Source organism: Cricetulus griseus, chromosome 2 (assembly GCF_003668045.3).
Source record: "Cricetulus griseus strain 17A/GY chromosome 2, alternate assembly CriGri-PICRH-1.0, whole genome shotgun sequence".
Lineage (NCBI taxonomy): Eukaryota > Metazoa > Chordata > Mammalia > Rodentia > Cricetidae > Cricetulus > Cricetulus griseus.
Genome location: NC_048595.1, coordinates 44,752,835 through 44,780,358, shown reverse-complemented (window position 1 = coordinate 44,780,358; position 27,524 = coordinate 44,752,835). Strand labels below are relative to the sequence as shown.

The 27,524-nt window shown below is 39.7% G+C and overlaps 1 protein-coding gene across 2 annotated transcripts in view; it reads right to left on the bottom strand.

The window, feature by feature from the left end:
• Positions 1-22,765, bottom strand: part of Prkaa2 (protein kinase AMP-activated catalytic subunit alpha 2) — a 73,738-nt gene extending 50,973 nt beyond the window's left edge. The window contains exon 1 of one of the 2 annotated variants that reach the window (XM_035439739.1): positions 22,638-22,765. Coding sequence is in view for 1 of the 2 variants with exons in the window: in XM_027402338.2 (XP_027258139.1) it covers positions 22,638-22,731 (94 nt within the window). In the remaining variant the exon portion in view is untranslated. The remainder of the gene's footprint in view (positions 1-22,637) is intronic. The other variant, XM_027402338.2, reaches the window with a different exon arrangement.
• Positions 22,766-27,524: the final 4,759 nt, after the last annotated feature.

Below are 27,524 nucleotides of genomic sequence, written 5' to 3'. Positions count from 1 at the left end.
ATGGCATTTTCCCTAGAAATGATTAAGTAAACAGATAAATTAAATAAATGCTTGCAGTTAAAACACTCAAATGCATTGAGAATTCTCCCTTTTCAATAAGTTACACTAGCCTTTTGCCTGATAATTCTTCAGTGACTTGGTGCTTAATTATAATTAATTACATACAAATAATCTGTCATACTTCCCCTGAAAGCCAAATGAAAATCCTAAAAGTTTTTTTAAATAAATACACAAACAAGACCAAAAAAAATAAATCTTCTATGTATGTAGCAGACATAAAATTTCCTACATCATCAAGGATTCAAATGGGAAGCTCAGACACTTATCAGGATTACCATAAGATAAACCCTATACTAAGCAAGAGGTTCTATTAAATCAAGCCTAATTCTCCTTCCAGCTCTTCAGATCTTTTTAATTATGTCACCAAGGGTTACCCACATTGAAGGAATAAACCTTTTGTCTTGGTTTTGTTTTGTTTTTTTGAGACACGGTTTCTCTGTGGCTTTGGAGGCTGTCCTGGAACTAGCTCTTGTAGACCAGGCTGGTCTCAAACTCACAGAGATCTGCCTGCCTCTGCCTCCCAAGTGCTTGGACTAGGGGCATGTGTTACCACCGCCCAGCAGGGATAAACCTTTTAAGCCTCTACTGACCTGATAATTTTGTCTGCCATTTTCTAATGCTACTCAGTTCTCACAGTTTCCTTAATGCACAAAGTGCAGAACTTTACTCAGATAGATTAAGAATGTATAAATACGCAATTGTTCTATGTAAAGACAATATTATAATTTTTCTAATTTCCAATTATCACTCCCAGATTAAATCAGCATTTTTTTTTTTTAATCTCAAGTACATACTCTGTAGAATTTAATCAATCACAGTTTGGAACAGTTCCATATGAATTCATACCAAAACTTCCTTATTGAGTTATAACATATGATTTTAAAAATTATATCTAACAAACAAAATGAATGGGTAAAAATATCAATTTTTATACCTTAGTTATATTCCATTTCTCTGGTAAATTAAGAAAAACTAAAGTCAGATGGTGGTGGCACACACCTTTAATTCCAGAACTGAGGAGGCAGAAGCAGGCAGATCTCTCTGAGTTCAAGGCCAGTCTGGTCTACATAGTGAGTTCCAGGACAACCAACCCTGTCTCAAAAAAGAAAGAAAGAAGGAAAGAAAGAGAAAGAAAGGAAGGGAGGGAAGGAGGGAGGGAGTAAGAAAGAAAGGAAGGAAGGAAGTCTTCCAGAGACTCCTCTGACCCCCCACACACACACTTCCTCATCCCATCATTCTCCAGTTTGGCTTTCCTGCCTAACTGTATCCTGTTCAGCTATTGACCAGTTTATTTATTAAATGAATTATAGCATCTTATATTCACACAGCAGTGTACAGAAAACTTATTCTACAGCATAACAGGAAAACAAATATAAAAAGTAAAGAAAATGGTGGTTTTTTATAATTTTAATTTTATAATATAAAAAAGACTAACAAATAAATAACATTGATTTTATAAAAAGACAAGTAAAATCAATATACCTTCCGTAGACATTGTTGGGAGAAAAAGACTCAAATAAATAAAATCAGAGGTGGAAAGAAAGCCTTACAATCAATACTACAATACCAATACAAACAACCTACATGCCAACAAACTGAAAAACCTAGCTTGACCAAAAGGTCAGTTTCTGAACACATGTGATCTGCCAAAATCAAACTGTAAGAATAAATAAAATAAAAAGTAACAATATTGAGCCAGTAGTTATAAAAAAAAAAAACCCACAGGACTGGGTGGCTTCACTATTGAATTTTACCAAACCTTTAAGAAAGGACTAACAGTCTTCCCAAACTATTCTAAAGAATCCAAAGGGGAAGAAAACCTTCTAAACTCATTGTATGAGTTCAGCATTACCTTGATACCAAAACAGTAACACAAACACACATACACACAAACACACAATTACCATAATCAAGATGGATTTATGGATTTATTTCAGGGATCCAAGAATAGCTCAATAATTTCAAATCAATAAATGAAGAGATAGTTCATCAGGTAAGGGCACTTGCCACCAAGCCTATCTGAGTCTGATCCCCAGAGCTCTATGGTGGAATAAAAGAACACACTCCTGTGGGTTGTCCTTTGACCCCACCCACCCATATGTACAGTGTCATACACCACCCCTATATACATGCATGCACAAATAGACATGAACATAGTAAGTACATAATTCACAAATGTTTACAAAAAGTGTATTAAAACTTTGGCAAAAAGGAATGAAAAGAAACAAAAATGGAATGATTTCCATGCTCAGAACTAGAAATTTTAACAATATTTAGATGCCCATGCTATTCCAATAAGTTATGATTCTTACAACTCCATACAAGCCCCACCAAAATACCAATAACATTTTTCATAGCAATAGGAAAACAAACAAACAAACCTGGAAGCACCACAAACACTAAACAGAGACAGTAACCAACATAGCATAGCACTAACCTAAAAATGGACACACAGACCAAGGGGAAAAAATAGAGATGCCAGAAGAAACAAAACAAGAACAGCAACAAAATTAGCATCTATAGCCAATTGAGTCTCAAAAAAGCACCAAAAAGTTCACTGGAGAAAGGTCAGCTTCTCCAGTTCCTCTGGGGAAAGAGGAGATCCATATACAGAATGAAATTTGACCCTATTGCTAACCAACTACAAAATGGACCAAAGACTTAAATGTAAGACTTGAAACCATAAAGATAATGACATATTCCATTTGTTTATATATGACCATAAAGCATGAGAAACAAAAGTAAAAACAAGACAAATGAAAAAAAAAAGGAAGGCTTCTGGGCAGCACAGAAATTAGTTAGCAGAATGAAGAGATAAACTATTAAATCCAAGAGTCAGTATTTGCCAACTGTCCATTTGGCAAAAGATTACTATCCAGAGTACATAAGAAATGACATGTGTCCAGTTTCAAAGTGGACAAGTCACCTTAATAGGCACTTCATAAAAATAATTCCAATGGCCAACAAATACGTGCAAAACGTTCAGTATCATTAGCCTCTAGGGAAATATAAACCAAACTTTAGTTAGAATGGGTTCTTGGTTTTTGTTTTTTTTTTTTTTAAGCAAGGAATTCTGTTATACTGTTTGTTAGAAATATAAAGTATAGCTACTACAAAGGACAGTATGGTGATTCCAAAAAAAAAAAAAAAAAAAACTAGAAGACGGTCCAGCTATCCCAAGCCCAAGAACATATCCAAAGGAAATTAAACCATCCTACAAAAAAAAGACACCTGGAGGTCCAAGTTATTGAAGTACTATTCACAATACAGGAAGATATGGACCAGCCTGGGTGCCCACCAACAGGTGAGCAGTTAATGAAAAGATGGCATATAAACAGAATGGAACCATAAAGATCACTGAAACCCTGTCATTAACAGTAAAATGAAAGGACATGGTTGATAAGAAATAAACCAGAAAAGAACAGACAAGTATCACATATTCTTCCTCATATGTAGAAACTGAAATAACATGCTCTAAATGTAGAAAAGTAATTAAGAGATTGGAAAGGATGGATGCAGGAGAATGAATTTGATCCACATGTATCAGAATATCAAACTAAACCCTGTAAGATGGGCTGAAAGACAAAATCTAAAATAGGGCAGAAAAAGTCTATTTCTATAATGATATAAATGAATTTTAAACTTATGTCTTTCTTTTTTAAGAATTTTTTAAAAAGATTTTATTTGTTTATTATGTATACAGTCTTCTGCCTGCATGCCAGCAGACGGCACCAAATGTCATTCAATGTGGTTGCTGGGAATTGAACTCAGGACTTCTGGAAGAACAGTTAGTGCTCTTAACTGCTGAGCCATCTCTCCAGCCCAAATTTATGTCTTTCTAACATGGCAAAAAGGACATAAATGGATAAAACACAGAATGCTTAAAGAAGAATTATTCATAATAACCAAAATACAAAAACTTTCCAAATGTCTATTACAACAAATAAGTAGTACAGACTTAATGTAATACCTTGTATCATTGAAACTGAACAAAGTATAATTATATGCAACTACAGACAAAAAGCTCACAAACATAATCGCAGGTAAAACAAGCGAGATAGAAAAGATTTTGTTTCTAAAAAGTTCAAAATGGGATACAATTATACATGGAGGGCAACCTTCAGTGGGAACAAAGAATGGAAACATTGTATCTCTTACAGAGATCTACAAGGCTGACACCAGGTAACAATCTAAGCAACAGAGGAGAGGCTACCTTAAATGCCCTCCCCTGAAAATGAGACTGATGACTGACTTATATGCCATCCTAGAGCCTTCATCCAGCAGCTGATGGAAGTAGAAGCAGACACCCACAGCTAAACACAGAGAAGGAGAAGTGATGAGCAAAGGGGTCAAGACCAGGTTGGTGAAACCCACAGAAACAGCTGACCTGAACAAGGGGGAGCTCATGGTCCCCAAACTGATAGCTGGGAAAATAGCATGGGACTGATCCAGACCCCATGAATGTGGGTATCAGTGAGGAGGCCTTGGAAATCTATAGGGCCTCTTGTAGTAGATCAGTACTTATCCCTAGCATAGGAAAGGACTTTGGGAGCCCATTTCACATAGAGGGATACTCCCTCAGCCTAGACACATGGGGTAGGGCCTTGGCCCTATCCCAAAGGATATGACAGACTCTGAAGACACCCCCCCATGGAAAAGCCTCACCTTCCCTGGGGAGTAGAAAGGGTATGGGATAGGTAGGGTGTTAGTGGGGGGCAGGGGAGGAGGGGAGGCAGAGGGAATTGGGATTGATGTAAAACAATCTTGTTTCTAATTTAAATTTTAAAACTGGAAAAATCAAAACAAACAAACAAACAAAAGAATGGAGACATTGACCAAAGGGGAGCTCCTGGGATTCCAGTCATTTCTGTAGTTTTTGGAAGCAGTGTTCATGGGTGTTTGATTTATACTATCAGTACTGTAAAGAAAGATCAGAATGATGAGGATCTTTCTGGAATAGAGTGCCATGGCTTGAATGAGAAATGCTCCCCACAGACTCACATGCTTGAACACTTGGTGCACAGCTGGTGGCACTATATCAGGAAGGTTGTGGAATCTTCCCGAGTTGGAATTTTTCTAGAGGAAGTAAGTCACTGGGGGTGGCTCTTGAGGTTTTATGCACAGTCTCACTTCCTGTTCATTCTCTGCTTCCCGATGCATTGTAGATACAATGTGTTCAGTCAAACTTCTGCTTCTGACACTGTATCTTCCCTTGCCTGCTGCTATGTCTTCACCACCACAATAGACTGTATATCTTTGGAACTAAATCAAAATAAATTTTTCTTCCTTACATTGCCTTTTTTCAAGGTATTTTACCAGAGGAACAAGAAAGTAACTAAGGCAGGTATATAATTTTAAAGTTAACTGAGAGCTATTGGAGGCCCTGGATATAATGGTATATGCCTGGCTTCCTAGAGGCAGAGGTAGGAGGATCATCCCAAGTTTGGTCTACATAGTAGTTTTGGCCAAACAGGGATATGCAATGAGATTCTGATCAAAAAAACTAGGACACTGAATCAATACCTAAACTACGGCAAGCCAAAGGTTACTAAATCTATCAGCAAGTTGGAACTTGGTGCAGAAGTTGGCCCAGTTTGTTGGCCTTTACTCATGCATATTCAGAGCTTTAATTCTGGGAGTCAGGAGTGATCTGATGTGCATATGTTCTAACTCCTACCATCACCAGGCTCCTGCCAAAATAACACAAGGCTCCTTTCTTCTTTGTCCATGATGAAACGAAACAGTCTCACTGATGTTCTCCAAATTTCCTTTTTACAAGTCCTTAAATTCTCTGGAGAGAGTTCTAATGTAGAAGCAGAAAACTTTATCTTTGGCCTATGACTAAGTACCATACTAAAGCTGTGGGGCATGTTTAATACTCCAAACTCAGGCGGTAGATGGCATCATGTCTAGGTTACAGAGAGGACACTAGCAATTAAGAGAACACCTTAGGGTGGGCAGCACATTAATTACTTTCATCCCTGCTGTGACAAAATACCTAACAAAAACAACAAAGTAGCAAGGCGCTCATTTTAGCTCACAGTTCAAGAATACAGACTAATAAAGTAGGGAAGTCATAGCGGCAGGACCTTAAGGTGGCTGGTCAAACTGCATCTGCAGTGACAAAGCAGAGAAATGAACGCTGTAGCTCCACCATCTCTTTCCTTTTTATTCTGTCCAGGACCCTAGGCTATGAAATGCTGCTGGCCACATTTAGTGTAGGTTTTCTTAATGCAATTGAGGTAGTCTAGAAAATCCCTCACTGACATACTCAGAACTTTGTTTCATGGTGATTCTAAATCCTATAAAATTGATCAACAAGACTAGCCACCACAACCCCCTCGTTGCCAACCTGACACACAAACAGCAGTTTACGCTATAACCTTTCACCCCGTCCTCAGACTCATAGACGTCTGACAATGTGTAATGTATCCAATCTAATTTCTCAAATCTCTATAACCTTTACCCATTGCCACATTGTTAAAAATCCCCAAATCCAAGCTTCTGTTGGGACTCCAGGTAATCTCTTAATTGGGAGCCACTGAAGACAAAAAAGTTACATCGTTACAATACACAAAAGCACAAAATAAATATCACCATTGGAAAAGGGAGCTCTAGGGCACAGCAAGAAAGGACTTGACTGAAGCAAGACAGAAAATTCACCAGGGTAAACACCAAATCCTATAGCTCCATTCTGGCTTTGAGAGTTCTTGGTGGAATCATTTGGGCTCAAGGAGTTTGGATGGCCCCATCCCTCAGCTCTGCTGCCTGAAGTACATATACAGGGATTCCGACCCTGGCACAAACTGCTCTCTCTGCCTTAGTGGCTTCTCTGGAACTGTGGTGCAGACTCCATAGCCTCCTCGGTCTTGCATCTCGTATGCCTGTTAAACCAGTATCATGTGGCCAATGCTGCCAAGTTCTGCAGCAGCTTGGAATGGAGCCTGACCTCCTGGACTATAGTTGTACTGGCTGCTGTATGCTGACTCTGGGGAAATACTTTCCTAGGAAATTGTTTTTAATTTGGGGGGGGGATCCCTACAGTATCATTCTTAGTTTAGGCTCCCTCCTATCAAACAAATTTGAATTTTCATAAGATGAAGCCTTCTGTGAGGTCTTGTTCTCAGAGTACCTTTCCTGTTGTCCTAGTGCTGAGTGCCAGATTCCTCTAACATAGCACTAATCTCTTTAACAATTACTGATGTTTGGGTTTGGGGTTTTGTTTTAGTGGGGTTTTTGTTGTTGTTGTTGTTTTGCTGTTTGTTGGAGTTTCTGTTTTGTTTTGTTTTTTTTTTTTCAAGACAGGGTTTCTCTATCTAGCCCTAGCTGTCTTGGAACTCGAACTGTAGACCAGGCTGGCCAGTCTCTGCCTTCTGAGTCCTGGGATTAAAGGCATGCCCCACCACTGTCCCGCCAGATGATTTATTTATTTTTATCATCAACACTCTCCTTGTCTGAAACCTGACACTTAATTCACACATATTTCCTCCCCAAACTTCAGTTTTCTTATCTTTCTGCTCAACTTTTTGCTCTTTCTCACTGCAGTCTTGGATTAAACCAATGAGCAGTAACCATAACACAGTCTGAACGCTATTCCATCTTGAAATTTCCCCTGTCAAACAAATTGGTCCATTAAATTCAGCTTCACTCACATTCTCAGGAAATAGGGATAATACAGCCAGAATCTTTTGCCAGAATATTGTATGAATGGTCCCTAACCCAGTTCCGGATAGAGTCCTTGTTCACCTCTGACATCTCATGAGCTAGGCACTCTTTTGTCTACAGGTCTTGCAACATTCTTGTCTTCCAAGATCCCAACAGAATGTTCCGTTAAGTATTACTTACAGCACTTCAGGGCCTTTGTAGGCCACATGTGCAAACTCTATAGTTCTTATGCAAACAAGTTTCAAAGGTCTGAAAACCACCTGCTCCTGGGTACCAATTATATGTTTTAGTTAAACTTTCCTTATTATTATGACCAAACTCCCAAGGAAAGCAATTTAAAGAACAAGAGGCTTATTTTGTTTTATAGTTTATAATGGCAGGGAAGTCATGGCAGGGGGAGATTATAGCAGCTGGTCACATTGTATTCACAGAGATTGAATATTTCAACTCAGCAACCTTTTTCATTTTCCTTCAAAAGAGACCAGCAACCCAAGGAATGATACCGCCTGCATTTAGTGTGTTCATTCCACCTCCACCTCATTTTAAAACTCCCAGAGAACTGTTTCCACAATAATTTTAAATCCCATCAATGTGAAAAGATTTACCAACACAGACAGGATTGTGTGTCCAAAGCCTAAACACGAACTCATAAACACAAACCTATGTCACCAATGTCTCTTGTCACACATTAAGTGACCTTGTCATATCTGCATGCTTATCACACTTGCATCTTATCACCTTATTGCAGCATGACATAATAAATGATGATGTAAGGAAGGACACTGGATGAGCGAAATCAAAAAGAAACACTTACAATTCCATCAAAGAATAAGGCAGGGATAGAGCTGTACCCTTTGTTGTGAATCAGACATACAAGTTGAAATTGGAGAAATAAAACCTGGCTAAAATTACCTTGATAGCACCATAATATCACATATAGCATATATTCAGTACTGAATAGGTGAGTTCACATATCCCAAAAGACCATGTGAGTGTTAAGGCATTTATTTTTCAGTCTTTTGATCAGTAAATACTGTTTTATTGAAGTATGTAAAGAATTGAATGCTGAAAACAAGTAGAATTTGTATTTTTGTGGAGAGTATAAAGCATATGAAACAATGTTGGCTCAATGGCAATAAATTAAGAAAATAAGGCATATAAAGACAGGGAAGAGGCAGAGAAAAAACAGCCTATTTTAAATCTTTCAGGAAAAGCCTGGGACTCTAACTTAAGTTCTTTAACCTCAAGGTATGTTGATCTCTAATTTGGGTGGGGGGGGGTGTTTAAGACAGGGTCTCATTATGTGGCCCTGGCTGTCCTGGAACTCACTAGGTAGATTAGACTAGCCTAAACTAACAAGAGACCTACCTGCCTTGGCCTCCTGAGTGCTAGGATTAAAAGTGTGTGCCACAATATCTGGCTTCTGCTTTATATTTTTTAATTTTTTTATTTTTGCTGGCTTTAAACTGTAGCTTTAAAATATTTCTTTAAAATGTAAGTCAACCTGAAATTCTATTAGAAAATTAGTTTAATGTTTACATAATTGCCTAAGGTAAGACATAATCAGAAAAAGTTCATCAGTATGGACGAGGTTATTTTAAAATGCTACAAGATACACTAGCATTCAAGTCATGGATAATGGACCTATTTTCTGACTGCCCTTATGGCAGAGGAAACTCAGACCCTGCCAGGTACTGGTCACACCTTCTCATGTTTTCCCAGCTCCAGTCCCGTCTGTTTCCTCCTGCAGCTCGCACTCCACAAGTTTCATTTCCCTTTTCCTTCCCAGTTCCATGAATCACCTCTAACTGCAAAACTGGATTTTCTTTTAATATATTGAATAAATATAATTTCAAGTTCCATAAAATCTCTTATAATGAGTTATGGGATGATTTAAAGTTCTCTACAAAATCAGAAACTCAAAATTAGTTTTTACCTCAAGAGCCCTTAGGTTTCGTTTTAACGATTACCCCTGAGGTTGTAATATATATAATATATATATATATATATATATATATATATATATACACACACACACACATCCTTGACTCACTAATGTTGAACACAAATTTGGAGTTTTGTTTTTCTCAGATAACTCAAGGGCTTTAGAACACATTGGTCTACTCTCACATTTTGCTTTGTATTTAATGCTGACATACATTTTAAACTTTAAAGGATGGACTTTTATTATCTATTATCTATATCTAAATAGTTATCTATTTAGTTACTGCTCTGTCAGCCCTTTCCAGTCCCTTTCATTTCCTTTTGGGCTTTGTGATGGTTTGAATGAAAATGGTCACCATAGGCTCATAGGGAGCGGCTCTATCTCAGGAACATCCCCCTGGAGGTGGGCTTTAGTGTTTTAGAAGCCCAAACTTGGCCCAATGTTGCTCTCTCTGTGGCCTGCGGTCCAGCTTGTAGAACTCTCAGCTACTCTCCAGCACATGTCTGCCTGCATGCTGCCCTGCTTCCCACCCTGATGAAAATGGACTAAACCTCTGAACTGCAAGCCAGCCCCAGTTAAATGTTTCCTTAGAAGAGTTGCCATGGTCATGGTGTCTCTTCACAGCAATAAAACCATCCCAACTAAGGCAGACTTCTTGCTTTCATTTGGGATTAGTTTCTTGCTTACTGGATAATTCTCTTTGGTATTTCCTTTGCTGTGGTTATGCTGGTAACAAAGTCAATGTATTATCAAAAACAAACAAAAAGTGCTGCTTTATTTTTAAGTCCTCCCCCCCCTCCCCCGCGTCCACTTCAAATGGCAAAAGTTGTGAGTTTATTTCTTTCACCTCTTATCTTCAAAACTCACTCCTGTCCACTTTCTCTTTCCCTTCACAACTGTGGGATGCCCACACTGTGACAATCACTGGTCTTGAATCCAAAGTGGTATTTACAAGACAGTAAATGTTCTAACTTTATTTCAGTTTATTTAGTTTTCAAAGATGGATTTAGGACACAGATGATACAGAATAGCAATATAGTGAGATCACACAACTCCTTAAAACACAGAACTGATCACATATCCTTAAAACAAGGAACTGTTACTTCCTAGCCCAGTCTTCACACAGGGCATACCAGGTTGTGAGACTCAATAAGTGGATTTTGTCGACTCTAGTAAAAAGACTCAAGTGGGAACCATGTGTATGCATTATGAAAAGACACCTTAAATGGAAGCTGGAAGTATGTTTCTAGTAAAAACAATGACCTTACACTTTTTCCATAGTCTCTCCAGCCCAATCAGTTATCCAATTACAGACCATTTCCATAAAAATGATGTCTAGGGGCTAGCAAGGTGGCTCAATGGATACAGACTCTTGCACACAAGCCTAATGACCTGAAATCAAAATCCCCCACATCTAACAAGTTGTTAAGGTAGAACTAACTCTCAAGAGTTGTTCTCTGACCTCCAGACTCCAAACCATGGCACATAGGCACTTTTACACACACACACACACACACACACACACACACACACACACACAAATAAATGATAATAATTTTAAATGTTTAATAGACAAACTGAATGAGCATATTTATCTTAGTATACATTCAAAAAATTTAAAGAAGGAAAACCCAGGAACCCAGGAATGCTGAAATCTTGATTCCTTCGCAGCAGCAAGAACATGTACTGCTCTTGCAGAGAACCTGGATTCAGTTCCTAGCACTCATATTGTATGGTTCACAGTTGCCTGTTACTCCAGGTCCAGGGAATCTGACATACTCTTCTAGTCTCTGTGGACACTGCATCCATATGCCATAAACCCCTACACAGAGACATACACATACACATAATTAAATTTTTTTTAAATATCACTTAAAAAAGGAAAATCTAAGGTTATTTTTCTATTCACACATACCCTACAATCAACTTTTTCTGTAGAGGTTCCAATTATAAACACAGTGGACTTTCACTATGTTCCAATTTGTGTCTTAGGCATTCTTTTCATCCTTTGTCTCTCTATGGTTCAATCTGGATGTTTTCTGTTGACCTCTATCATTCAGTGCACTGATCTTTTCAGTAGAATCTAATCTGTTAAGACATCTACAAAGTTCTAGTTTGATGAATACATTTTTCGATTCTACAAATTTTCTTTGTCCACTACTACTGGAAAAAAAAACACTTGATCTTGAGCATATGATTAGGTTAAAGTTCATGTCTGATAACTTTAAAATCTGAATCACTTTTGCATCTTGTCCTATTATCACAGACCTCTCCTAGAATGCTGAATGTTGTATATGAACATCAGTAGAGACCCCACTTGATTTTCTTTTCCCTTTAGAGAAGACAGTAAGTGGATATTCTTAGTCATTCTAGGATTGAGCTGACCATAAACAGAATTTTTAATCTTCCACATATTGTAACCATAAACTCACATGCTTACCAAGGACTGGCTCTGAAAAACTTAACTCTATTTTCTCCTTAGAACTAGAACTGCTTAATTCTTCTCTCTTCTGGCTATTATTCTCTGTGTAATGCCTCACATTCATCATCTTCAAAAATTAGCAAACCACTCAAAACATCAGGCTTACTCCAGTGGATTTTTCTTCTCAGAGGATTTCCTTGAAATATTTTGGCTGTCTTCAAACACATGGTTGTGCAATTATTTGGGGTTTCTCCTCCTGTTTTCCTAGCTGTTCTTAACTAGAACATTGATTTCACACAAATTATAGCCAGGATAGATGTCAATAACACTAGGGAAATGTATGAGCAAAAACAGAATGAGAAAATTGACAAGCACATTATCATAGGGCAGCTATGCATACCTTCCACATAAACTAGGTAGTCTGCAGCAACCAGGCTGTTGGACAACCATCTACACTTGAGCAAGTGGGTCAATAACAGAAATCTCACTGATGCATGGTATGGGTGCCTGGAAACATATCTAATTGTGGCTTATACTGCACTTCCTTGAACCAGTCTCCAAGGCATCACTAGTTATGACGACTCTTTTTCTTCCAGATGATGGTACTTTAGCTGCTTACAGCACAGGCACACCTGTTTTCTGAGTGTGAAAACCATCACATTTCCTCTACAAGAGGTAGCACAGCACACTTGTGGAGTTCTCCTAAAGATAAAGCTTACTTTCAGAGTAAATCACAATTGCCTATGTTTTTTCAAGCTGTAACACCAAGAACTGAACCTATCATCCTAAATTTGGCTTAAAGCACAACAAAGCAAAACTACTTCTACCACAAACACCTAATATTGTCTCTGCATATCTATTTTCTACCTGGCAACAATCTTATCATTTAAGCACTCATAATATGTAGTACTTAAGCTTGTGGTCACCTTAAACCCTAAGTCTTTAGAACTACTATCAATTGTTCCCTTCGTTCTGCACCACCTGTGTTTTGGTTTGGGTTTTAACCTAAGAGCTAGATTTGACACTTGCTCCTATTGAATTTCACGGTTCTGGTTTCTAGCAATCCAAACATTCTATTAGGTTAAAATTCTAATTCTATGGTTTGTCTATTAGTTATTTCATCTAGCTTTTTGACATCCTGAACAGCAACTCTTATTGGATCTGAGTCCATGTCAAAATCACTTATAAAAACACAACTGTATGGGCTGGAGAGATAGCTTAGTGGTTAAGAACATCTACTGTTCTTCCAGAAGACATGAGTTCAATTCCCAGCACTTGTGTCAGGCAAGTCACAACTGCCTACACCTCTGGCTGCGGGGGGGGGGGGGGGGGCGGGGGGGTGGTCTAACACCTTTGGCCTCTGCAGTCACCTGCACTCACATACACACACCCAGACACAGACACACACATACATATGATTAAAAATAAAAGTAACTCTTTAAAACAATTCAAGTGTAGACAGAGCATCTCCTTCCTGATCATTCCTAGCTTCTTTGAGAACAGTTATTTAGCAGCAATAAACCATCCAGAACACATTTTATCTTAATCACAAAGGTACTCTGAAAAACAAAGTCAACTTTCTTACTGAAATCAACTGATATTATGCAATACAGCTGTGAGATAATCTAAAGATTCACAGAGCACTGAAACAGACTATGAAGAGAGGAGCTGGTATGAATCTGGGAGAAGACTGGATTATCACATCATAGTAACTTAAGACACAAGTAGGAAACAAGAATCATTGAAGCAAATTGTGTTCACATTCTCATTTCACTGAAATTAGTAAGTCAGCTGTTTGGAGTAGTGTCGTAGCCACATTAACAACAATAATATTACTCGTGCTTGACATTCAATAATTAAGCACAGAGACTCCATAATATATCCTGGCGGTATTATTGCATTAATTATATTGGGAGAAGTGAAATCAGTTCTGAAATCCCACACAGCACCAACTCGAAAACAGAAAATAATGCATACTGTTATAGTTGTACAAATAAAGTAAGACTTTAGAAAAAAAGAATTGAGGGTATATGTAAACATTCAATTTCATTATTTTCCCATTGTAGCAAACCATATTTAATTGGTTTATAGCTAATTTACAATTTAGAAAAAAAAGCAGCAGTACTGAATGAAAACACACTGCTCGCTGGGTTTTAATAATATATAAAAATGACAAAAACCTAAAGAGCAAAATATTTTAATAACTAAGCAAAATATTTTAATAACATTTGGAATAAGAAATGCAAATTTTGTTAGTGTTTTTAACTACATAAAAGGCTGATTTAACACACAGAAACAGCTGACCTGACCAAGGGGTTGCTCATGGACCCCAGACTGATAGCTGGGAAACCAGGATAGGACTGTTTCAGAGCCCCTGAATGAAGTCTGGGCAATCTATGAGGCCTCTTGTAGTAGATCAGTACTTATCCCTAGTATATGAACGGACTTTGGGAGCCCTCTCCACATAGAGGGATACTCTCTCAGCATATACACACAGAGGAGGGCCTAGGCCCTGTTTCAAATGGTGTGACAGACTTGATGATTACCCCATAGAAGGCCTCACCCTTTCTATGGAGCAGAAGAGGGATGGGATTCGGGTTGGTGGGGGGCATGAGAGAATGGGAGGGAGAGGGAACTGGGACTGATATCTAAAATAAGATTGTTTCTAATTTAAATTTTAAAAGTTTAAAAAAACTTAAGAATGATTTAGTGAAAGAAAGCATTTTAATACTTCAAAAGCAAACACCACAAGAGAAACAAAGGAAAATCCATCAGAGGCAAGAACTATTAAACAGGTCTCCACTTAAGCAAGGACACTGCTCCCTTGAAGCAGGGAAGAAAAGTGTCTATTATTAGCAGAGATTAAAAACTGCCTGAAATTCCTTTCTCACTAGCACCATGCTAAAAATAAGGTGGTTTACCACACATCAAAATAAACATCGCTTTGCATATTCATCTTGCGCTTAAATAGAAAGTACAGACCTGATTCACAAACTTTCTCTCATATTTGGATCTAAATATGCTAAGGTTTGCTCTCATTGTTATAGAACATTCAACATTGGTACCCACTTACTAATTATCTCATAAAGGATTTGAGATTAGATCTTTCTGCTAGATCAAATTAAATTACTTACTTGACTTCAAAAATTAACTAATTTTTCTGCAAAATATTTTCCTTATCGTTAAGGGAACCACAGGACCCTGAGGATATTTGAGTGGCGTTACTATACAAAGCATTACCAAAGTTGGCGTGAACCACAAGATAAGTGAACATTTTGGTTTGCTTTTTAGAAGCAGTGACAGCAACAAAAATGAGGGAAAACAGTGCTGTGTCAGCACGAGACCAGGACCAAGTCCATGGAACTGTGTCTGATCTCCTTGGGGAATCTGGAACACAAGTATACTAGATGAGGTGTATACGACATGCCTTCACACTTGCCCTGGGAGTGGTGAGCGGGAGAGGGAGAAAAGTGAGCAGGGTCTACACAATTAGGAACTCCTGCACATATTTATTCGCAAATTCCTCTCATCAAATAAAGTTCCATTCTCAGAATTCTCATATTGTCATGTACTTCTCAAAACTGTGCAAGGAACATATGAGTCTGGCATACGCCACATCTAGCTTATGACACGCCAAGTTCCCCACTAGCTCATCACATTCCAACATCTGTACACTGCAGAGGGTGTGCAAGTGCCATGTCTGCGGACATGTCTAGCAGGGTATCTATCTACCACTTGTAACAGAAGACTACTCTGGAGAACAATAAACTCAAGTGTGCACAGTGTAGTAAACAGAAAATAGTTTTTAAAAACTGCAGATTATGACTTTTATCACAGAAAGATTATACATGCATATCCCTTTGCTGTTCTATTTTTCAGGCAGGCACTGTGTAGCCAAAGCTGGACTGGCACCCATGATCTTCCCAACTTGGTCGGGGTGCTGGGATAAAGGCCTATGTGCCACCATAGCTAGCTGTGTTTTCCTTTTCTTACATCTGCCCTATCTATATTTCTGCTCTATTCTCAAGTAACTAAACACAAGCAATTTCAAATCCATTTCTTTTCCAAGTTAGTTTAATAACCAGTTTGCCAAGGCCTTATAAGTTGTATATGTTCTCTTTTAGAACAGAAAGACAACACGGACAGAGATCAAACTGTTCAGGGCTTTCAGACTATCAATAAATAAAAAAAATAAGAAAAACATAGGAATAACTTGTAATCTTCCAACTGGCCATTTAGAACTTTTATTTACATTTTGAAATTTTCCATCTCAAAAATAAATGGGGAACTTGTGAAATATTTACTTAATTTCTCAAAAGTCAGGCCCTATAGATAACTACTTGGAAAGCAGGAAAGCCAATGTTCTTGGTGACACTTTGCTGACTAGAAAGAGACCGATGAAACTGCAAAGCATCTATTGATGCACAAATATAACAAACAGTTCTCTCATAAGCCGCACCTATCGGTCTTCACCTTGAAAACAAGGGCTTTTTTTTTTTTTTTTTTTTTTTTTTTTTTTTTTGAGACAGGGTTTCTCTTTAGCTTTGGAGTCTGTCCTGGAACTAGGTCTTGTAGACCGGGCTGGCCTTGAGCTCACAGAGATCCGCCTACCTCTGCCTCCCAAGTGCTGGGATTAAAAGTGTGAACCTCCACTGCTCCGCTTCAAGGGCTTCTTTTTAAATGAATAATTGGCAGTATAAATATCCTTCAGCTAGTCTTTGTAAACCATATACAAAAAAAAAAAAATCTATTCTAGTTCTACAACCTTTAGATGAGTTAGAGAAGAACAGGGCAGGTCTGAACTGTAAGAGTTTTTAAATAATAGTTCTATCCTACCCAGAATGGGTGAGACTTTAAACCATCAATTCAGAGGAAATTTTTAAGAGATTAAAAACACACTTTTTCAACTTTGTCAACTTATATAATCTGTTTCCAGGACACTATCTAGATACAGCAAAACTATAGCCCAATGAAGGAGAAAATTCAATTAGTACACTTTAAAAAAGTTTTTAAATTACTTATTAGCAAATAAGACTTTATATGCTTTTAAAAAGTAATTTGAAGCTATGCTATTTTATAAAAGCTATAGTTTATATTTTTGCTTATTAAGCTTAATTTGATCGATAAATTTATATATCAACAATTTAAATTAAATTTAAGTAGCATAACAATTATGGAATTACACATAAAATGCTCCTCACCCCTCTATTCCACATCTTTATTGTCACATAAAATTAAACAATCCACTATTAAGGTTTTACAGTAGAAATTAATTGTATAACATGTAAATCTAGACCAATTAAAAATGTACGAGCTTTCAACAAAACATGCTGAGACAAGTGGATAACCACACAGTCAAGGTTAACCTTTAGCTTCATCTTATACCATACTCAGGAACAAACTCAAAATACATTGAAAAGTTACATGTAAAAGTCAGAACAATCAAATATTCATAAGAAAATATAGTAAGTCACAATCTTTCAGACTTTCTAGCAAAGATTTTTTTTTTTTTTGACTATAGTATTAAATATTTAATCCCCCTCTTTTTCCCCCTGGAACTTACTATGTAGACCAGGCTGGTCTTTAACTCAAAGCTTCAGAATCTTTATATTTCAAAAGAAACAACTAAGAAAATGAAAAATCAGACTGAAGATGTAGCTCAGTTGATAGAGAGCTTGCCTAGCATGCCTGAGAACCTCATAAATAGGGCATGCTGGTGCGTGCCTTTAATCCTATCTTTTAGGAAGTAGAAACAGGAGGATCAGAAACTCTAAGCCAGGTTTGGCAATTTACTGAATTTGATGCCAGTCTGGGACACATACGTTCCTATCAAATGAAAGAAAGTGAAGGGAGGGAGGGAGGGAGGGAGAGTCCTACAAAGCATAAAGAATTTTATTTGAAATACATATTCAGCAAGAGACTTGTACCAAATACTTATTTTTTAAAAATCCTTTTAATTTAGCTTAAAAGTTGATGAGCAAGTCTTAGCCTGTCTTCTTCTGGTACACAGCATATTTGGGAGGAGGTAATTTATTAAGTTTATTTTGGCTAGTGGTGACAGAGGCTGGGAAGTCTATGAGCATGGTGCCAGCATCTAGTCAGCTTCTGGGAACAAATTCATGGTATGTGATCTCACAGCAGAAAAGCAGGACAAGCAAGTGCATGGGAAAGCCACAAACCACAGAGGGCAAAGTTGCTTTGTAACCACACTCTATCCCACCATTACTCACGCCACTAAAGAAAGGCACTGATTCCTCTTAAAGACCTAATTACCTCATAAGGGTCCCACCACCGCCAATGCAGTGTGGGAATCAAATTCCAATATAATACTATACAGGACAAACCCTAAGTTCTAGTCACTTGAGGCTAGCCTGGTCTACATAGTAAATTCAAGGACAGCCGTATCTACATACTGAGACCTTGTCTCCAAAAAAAAAAAAATAAGAAAAAAGAAAAAAAACAAACAAACAAAAAAAAACACTAAAAACCAGAACAAGTAATATGTATATTACATTTAAGAAAATATGTGGATAGAATAAATGAAAAGATGGTCAATACCACTAGTCACTAGTCAAATGCAAAGTTAAAATGTCAATGAGGTATTTCCAACCTAGTGGAATAACTGTAACAAGTCAGACAAACTATAACAGGTATTGATAAAGAAAGAGAAAAATGTTGGTGGGGATATAAAATAGAAAACAGTTTGTCAGTTTCTCCAAAAGTTAAAAAGAAAACTATGATAGGAACCAGCAAGTCTACTCCTAAGTACCTACCCAAGATTAAAAAAAAAGAAGAAAAGAAAAGAAAAAGGTATGTGTCTCCATTGTTAAGGTTTGGATATGAATTGGTCTCCAAAGGTCTCTAGTTGATAGCACTACCGAAGAGGAATGGACTATGAGTGTCCTGTCTTTAACAACAAACTAACCCCTGCTTTGTTCTTAATGTAAGGGCCTTATTGGGGAGTAGTAGAAAGGAGGTGGGCCAGTCTTTCATGAGGTAAGTTTTTTTCCTTCATATATTTCCGGCCATGGTGTTCTGCCTCATTACAACACAGGACAAATAGAACCAAGTAACCATGGACTGAAACCTCTGAAATCTGATCTTCCCTTTAAGTTGTTTTCCTAAGTATTTCCTCAGGAAAACAACACACATCCACACACAGATGTGCAAGTGAATATTCATGGAGGCACTATTTGTAATAACCTTTAACTCAAGACAATGTCCAGCAGCTAGTGAATGTATGAAGAGTGGAGGGTCCCACATATATACAACGGAAGATTATTCAACAATTAAAAAGAAACAAATCAGTGACATGTTGTGCTAGCTATGAACCTCAAAAACACTGTTCAAAAAGCTAGACATAAGAGACTCCATATTTAATGATACCAACTCTAAGCTTACAGAAAAGACATTTTATACACAATAGGCATGGATTAGTGGTAGCCAGGGTTATGAGTAGGAATAGGATTAATTATAAATGGACAAAATAGATGTTCTACAGCTAAGCTACAATGATGGTTGTTGTACTTGGCAAAATTACTAAAAACTGTTGAACTGTACACTTACAATCACTGACCTTTATAATATGTAAAACATACTTCAATAATGATGTTTTGCTGGGCGTTGGTGCCGCACGCCTTTAATCCCAGCACTAGGGAGGCAGAGGCAGGCGGATCTCTGTGAGGCCAGCCTGGTCTCCAGCAAGAGTGCCAGGATAGGCTCCAAAGCTACACAGAGAAACCCTTTCTCGAAAAACCAAAATAAATAAATAATGATGTTTTTAAATATATATGTGTAGGAATACATATATTCATTCATATACATTAAACATATATGTGTAGGAATATATATATATATATATATATATATATATATATATATATATATTCATTCCTTGGATAAGATAGGAGCGCAAGAGGGCCAACTCCTAGCTGAGAAGCAACTGGCAGTTGACAGCTTGACAGCTGCTCATCTGGCTGGGGATTGGAGGCTAGTTTTCTTCAGATGTGACTCCTGGTAGGTTGCCCATGCTCCAGTGGTTGGCCCTATACCCATGCACAGATTGGCAGCACCATGTGGACTCAGTGAGTTAAAAAAAAGGAGTACATAAACTTGGAATGGAGACGTGGCAGTGTATGATAGGAGTTGAAGGGGAGAGAGTAGGGGGTGTATTTGATTAAAGCACATTGTATATAAGTATGAAATTGTTAAATAAGTAAAAATGTATTTTTAAATGTACATGCTTTGTTTCACCTTGAATTAACTGAACAACTGGAGTTGGACTTACTACAAACCACATGCCCTAGTTTAATTTCTGTCATAAAACACCCTGACTAAAAGCAACTCAGTGGAGAAAGAGAGTATTTTAACTCAAAATTCCAGATGCCATCCATTTCTGGGAAGTCATGGCAAGAACTTGAAGCAGCCACATCCTTAGTCAAGAGCAGAGAGAGAATGCATGCAAGCATGTTTGCTCATGCTCAGTCCTCTCTCCACACTTCTACAGTCCAGGCCCCAAACCCAGAATGGGTGGGTCTTTTCATTTCAATTAATACAACCTAAGCAATTCCCACAGATATGCCCACAAGCTAAGTAATCTAAGTGATCCTTCATCAAGATGACCTTCCGAGAATATGCTACCTTGGGTGAATCGGTTAAAAAAATTAGCTATTGCACCACAGTGTCTCCTTAGGAAGATCAAACAGTGTCAGGAAAACTTCAACCAGTTGCTCATTCCACCAGGGTTCTCCAGGAAAAGGATTTTCCCCATAAATCAAAGGTCCCTTCTGTTAGGTTTGCAGTTTAGGAAGGTGGCGCTTAGAAGCAGAGAGAAAATATGACCTAAATAGATTTAAATTATCCTTTGACAATGGGCTGGACAAACAAAAGCACTTAGCAGAATGTGAAAGAATATAGGGCTAAGCTATATAACTAACCCTAAATGGCAAAGCAACTGTCGCTTAACTGCGCAATGTCTTAACAAAGCAGTTCTCAGCAAAGATGTTGTCAACATCATTCATTAATCTCTGGATCTTCTCCTGTTCTTCCAAGACCCCAACTGATTTTCATCTCAACTTCATAGCCTTCACAAGACTTCAAAGAATTTCACAAACAATTTAGGTCTTTACAAAAATACCCACTCAGGAACACCACGTGTGACCACTTCATTATAATCTGCCAACCTCACAAAACTGCCCTCTGCTCGCCTATTCTCGGGCTTCACACGTGTATTCTGATTGTCCTGGTAGAAAGTAAGCCCCAGGAAAGCTCAGGTTTTGTTCTTTCCTAGAAGTCTGCTGCCTGGAACAGTGCCTCATGTGTGCTAAGAGTTCTCAGTAAGTGTTTTCTCGTTGTACAAATGGGTATAAGATATACCAAGAACAGGGGTCAGTCGTTGAGAAATGACGCGTCTCTCCCTCCTACTTTTAACCCAAGTCTTCACTTGAGGTTAAAATGTAAAATAAACCTCGGCATAACATTTCTAGACTGCTTACCCAACAACATTTATCCAACAACAACAAAAAGCTAATGTTTCACTTTTAATTCTCAACTTGCTACCAAGTATTTTTAACAAGAGCTGTTAAGAGGACAGGTAAGCAAAGCCCATGTGACTCTTATTAACTAATAAGAAAGCAAAGCAAAGTTTAATACTTAACTAGAAAGTACAGTGCGAAATTTCCAAAGCTGCCTGTTTTGTGTGTATTTGTTTTGGCTTTTTTGTTTTGTTGCTACTGTTGTTACTGTTTTCTAAACCCCAATTGCAATCCCTTCACCAAAGACAGCAAACCTCAAGAACACATGCCTAAGCAATCCTGACCTCTTGGGCCCCAAATTCCATCACAAAGGATCGTTTGTTGCGACCCTGACCCCAGAAACCTTTCTCAAACATTTTACACACCAATCAACCTGCAGAGACCGGGGTGGGGGTGGGGGTGGGGGTGCAACCTACTGCATTCCAGCATTTCACACACTCAGCAAAGGAACCCCCCACCTCCTGGCTCTAGGCATGCCCCCCAGTCAACTCCACCATCAAAGTCTGGTACAGGGAGGTATAATAGGGAAGGCAGGGACCTCTCAGCAAGGCCAAAATTGGAGGACATCTTAGACTTCAGACCCTGGATCTGCCAATTCTCTGTGACCTTGGGCGTGTCGCTGGAGCCTTGGGGTTTGCGTTCTCTCACCTTTAAGGTGAAAACCACACCCGGACCGTGCCACATTAAGGAATGACTGAGGTCACAGGTGACGCTCCACGCAGGGCATCTGGCACGAGTGGGAGACTCACTCCCAATCCACGGCGCGGTGTCTCTCCCATCCTCCCCATGCTTCAGGGCCCTTCAGACTGGGCCAGTCGCCCAGTTCTGCAGACAAGCGCTCTGAGGGATAAAGAAGGGACTGGGGACTCGCAGGGACCGCCGAGGCATAGCTCATAACGCGGGCTCCCCCGACCCACGCCCGGGGCTGCTGCGCGAGATGCTGGGGGCTCCCCGGCTCGCCCGCGGGCTCTCCACCTGCCGCCCGGCCCCCCGCCGGCATCGCTGCACTCACTCTTCACTTTGCCGAAGGTGCCGACGCCCAGGGTGTCCCCCAGCACGTAATGCCCGATCTTCACCCTCCCGTCGTGCTTCTGCTTCTCAGCCATGTTCGGCGCACGGCCTCCCTCGGCCGCGGGCCCTCAGCGCCGCCGCCACCGCCGCCGCCGCCGCCTACCCACAGTGCAGCGGGCCCAGGGGGCGGGACGGGGACGCCGGGGGCGCCGGGCGCGGTGGGGCTGGCGAAGCCGGTGGGACGCAGAGCCCAGGCGCCCTGAGGAAAGCCCCAAGGAGTGCAGATGGGAGGGACGAATCTGAGCGCGACAGAGACGGAAGGAGAATCTGCAAAGAAGTGGGGGAGAGGGGGTGTGGACAGTGAGACTTCCCTCGGGGCAGGTGGGGTGGACGCTGGGGTGGGCGGCTCTCCTCTACCCCCCGGGATGCTCCTCCGGTCAAGGCTCGATTGTCTGGGGACGTTCTAGTCTGTACCCTCTCATAACTCACGCTTGTTTTGCAGTTCCTAGTCGTGTTATTGTTGGATCTCAAACCAAGGACAAATGGCTAACTGGGGCGCCTGTTAAATGATCAGAGGTGATGCTGGCCGCCAGGTTGTCCCAGCATCCCTCCATCTCCACCCTACAGTCCTCCTGGCTGGCCTACCCCGCCCCCTACCTTGAACTCTGCAGCCCTGGCTGCCACTTCCCCCAGCTCCTCTGGCCCCCATCTACCTCAGCCATTTTGGCTACATTGGTCCAGGCTCTTCTCTTGCTCTCCCTCCCCCCCCCTTTCTCCTCACGTGGTCCTGCTCAGTATGGCCCTGTTCACTCTGGACCCTCCCAGATGTCTCTGCCTTGCTTCTGCCGTTTTGTCCGCTTTTATTTACAATAAATCTTTCCCACTCTCTTAGGTTTTCTATTGCTGTAGGGGGGGAAATGACCAAAATGCAAGTTAGGGAGCAAAGGGTTTGTTCGCTTTACACTTCCACAACATTGTTCATCATCAAAGTCAGGGCAGGAACCTGAAGGCAGGAGCTGATGCAGAGGCCATGAAGGAGTGCTGCTTACTAGCTTGATTCCCATGGCTTGCTGAGCCTGGTTTTTTTTTTTTTTTTTGGGGGGGGGGGGGGTTTCGAGACAGGGTTTCTCTGTGTAGCTTTGGAGCCTATCCTGGCACTCGCTCTGGAGACCAGGCTGGCCTCGAACTCACAGAGATCAGCCTGCCTCTGCCTCCCGAGTGCTGGGATTAAAGGCATGCGCCTCTAATGCCCGGGGGAGCCTGCTTTTTTATAGAAACCAGGACCACCTGTCCAGGGATGGCACTACCCACAATGGCTGCGCCCTCCCCCATTAATCACTAATTAAGAAAATGCATTACAGCCGGATATTATGGAGGCATTTTCTCAGGTGAGGTTCCCTCCTTCCTGATAACTCTCTGTATCAAGTTGACAAGCCCCACATTCACCATACCTGGGGACAGTCATGTCCTCACTTTTACTTCTTTTCCTATGCAGTTACATAGACAGTCATGTTATATAGATAAAAGACACCCACTCCAGCACTATTGTTTTTAACTAATTTGAACAAAATTTCCCAATAAATGACAGACACGGCCCTAAGTATATATCTGCACCTTCGAGCACATTCGTCCAGTGTGTGTGTGTGTGTGTGTGTGTGTGTGTGTGTGTGTGTATGACGTGCACATATATGAGAGACTGGACAAGGGGAAAATAGCGAAAAGAAATATGAAAATTAGTTATATGTTCTGGTAAATGCAAAACAGGTGATAAAAATATTGTGAGGATCGAGAATGATGTAAATGCAAAAATTAAAGAGATAAGTATACTGGAGATGGAAGTGAAAAATAATAAAGGAAAATCAAATCATAGTGACCAGAGTACTAGAGATGGCAGACAATTTAATGATCAAACAATTTCTTCCCCCCTCCCCTTTCATCCTTCTCTCCTTGCTTTAATGTCCCCCATTATCTAGAGTTGACCTATCTTTCCATATCTGAAGATTATTTGCTTCCTATTACAGAAAAAATATGAAGTCTCATACTTACATTAGTTCCAGTTAGCCATTGCCTGAACACGTACATACACATTTCAAAACATTATGAATACTTGCAGTTTTGCCCATGAAAAGAAAATAATTTGAAAACACACAGAAAAAGGATTATTTGCTTTTGAGGGATAAATTATTAAAGGTTAGTCAAACATTTGTGACACTGTGCATGCCAATAGAATTTCGTGGTCACATTCCTCAAACATGAAGTCTCAAGTCACACTGTCTATATGTAAATAGTGAACCAAGAAAGGTGTATAACAAAACTTTGTTTTCTGATAATTACTAAACATACAGCTGACAGACTCATTCTTGTGTGTACACCATGGCAATCTGATGAGAGGTGTTCTCAGCTTATAAATTATAGACATCACAGCTGTTGGACACAAGCTATTTTGGTTCATTTTCAGATCACCTTTCTTGCTGACAAGAAGTCTCACTTAAGAATCTCAACTTAGCTGGCAATTTGAGAAAGCTCCCCAGCTATTTTTAAGGCTGAACTTTTGACCAATTAAATGCCATTCCTTCCTTCACTAGCCATTCAAGTGGGTAAGAAGACCATATAGCTACTGTGCTTTAGGGTCACATATTTATGTCTGTGTTGTCCTAATAACCCAGTAGATGATGTTGAAGAGTCTTTAAATTGTGATGCTACATGAAGCTATAAACTGAGATCTTAAAGCATGTTACATTAACTAATCACCAACAATTAAAATGCCATTGTTATTACACTAACCTTGGAGTTTTAAGCTAAACATAAATAATACTTTCTTGATTAAGAAGTTCATTTAAACACAATTATTTACCATCAATGAAGTTATTTTATAGATGATGAAAACTCAGTCCCCACACCACCCCCAGACTATAAAGCTAGAGGCAGAGCTGCAGACTCAGGTCAAGTTCCAACTTGTCGTCTTCCTTCCTCCTCATCACAGCTGAAATCGTGTGGTACTCTGAAAGCCGATATATTCATAGCCAGAGACCAGTTCTCACATTTATTTCTAAAGCAACCCCACTTTCAATCCTGTTGGAGATTTGTTGGTGGGAAAATGGAAATCTACATGGGTGAGACAGATGGAAAGGTCTTTAATGTCAATACCATCTTCTGTTGCATTCTATACTGCATATACGATTCCATATTTGCTGCACCCTACTCAGCAATGCAAAACACTCTATATAGATGGCTCTATGTGCTTAAATTTCCTTGTAGCCCTAGGAGATCTCACCTAAAATATTGCAAATGCAATATATCCCATTTTATTATCTTGCAGTGATGTTTTAGTGTCACTGTTGTTTAGCACCAACAGCTAAGATTCATATCCCAGGAAACGATTCAGTTCTGACCACTGATCTAGCTGTTGCTGCTTTAACTCCCTACAATTGGACCTTTGCCATTACTTTCCTTCAAATATTCTAAAGCAGGACCTGAGTGACTGACAGGAATACAACTAGACCAGTGGTTTTCAACCTTCCTAATGCTGCTATCCTTTAATACAGTTCCTCGTGTTGTGATGACCCCCAACAATAAATTATTTTCATTGCTACTTCATAACTGGAATTTTGTTACTGTTATGGATTGTCCTGTAAATATCTGCATTTTCCAATGGTCTTAGACGACCCCTGTGAAAGGGTCATTTGGTCCCCAAAGAAGTCGTGACTCACAAGTTGAAAACCACTATACTACAAGACTGAAGTACTACACTAGATTTCACTGGTGTTATCAGATACAGCAAGCCATCTCCAAGTTCAGGAAATTTTAAAAAATAAATTAACCACCCAACATCTATAATACTCAAATTTCACATTTTTGTCTGTATTCTCTTTGCTTCTTCAAATTTTGTAATTTGTCTGTAGAGAGACTGCATAATTCTCCCCTTAAAAATGATTGATCAGCTGGAATCCAGGAGCTCAGCCCAGAGCTTAGTGTGGATCTCTGCATCTGCTTCCGTCAGTTGCTGGATGAAGATTCTATGATGATAATACAGGTAGTCATCAATCTGATTACAGGGGAAGGCCGGTTCAGGCACCCTCTCCACTATTGTTTAGGGTCTTAGCTAGGGTCATTTTTGTGGACTCCTGGGAACTTCCATAGTGCCAAGTTTCTCAATAGGCCCATAATGACTCCCTCAATCAAGATATCTTTACTTGGTCTTCCTCTATGTCCTTCCCCTATATCCTTCATCCCATTCCCTCGTGTTCTCCTCCCCACCCCTGTCCCCTTCTCCCCTCCCCTCCCCTTCTACCTTCCCTCCCCCCCCCAATGCTCCCAATTTTCTTAAGAGACCATTTTGGGGGTATCCACAGAAACAGCTGATCTGAGGTAGTGGGAGCTCACTGACTCTAGACTGACAGTGAGGGAACCTGCATAGGATCAAACTAGGCCCTCTGAATGTGGGTGACAGTTTTGTGGCTCCAGCAGTCTGTGGGGCCACTGGCAGCAGTACCAGGATTTATTCCTGCTTGAACTGGCTTTTTGGAGGGATACCTTGCTCAGCCTAGATTTAGGGAGAAGGCCTTGGTCCTGCTTCAAAGTGACTTTGTTGACTCCCCATGGGAAGCCTTACCCTCTCTGAGGAGTAGATAGGGGTATGGTGGGGGAAGGTGGGGAGAGAAGGAAGAAGGGAGGGAGTAGGAACTGGGATTGTTATGTAAAATGATAAAAGACTGTTCTAAAAATTTTTTAAAGATTTTTTAAAAAGAGTTAATAACACACTGCTTGGGACATGGCAATCTGCCTGCACTAGCCTGAAGATTTTGTTTTGGTCTAGTGTTCTTATAGCCACAAATGCTACCAGCCTGAGATCAGGTTCTCATATACCTCTAGATTCTTAAAAATTGAG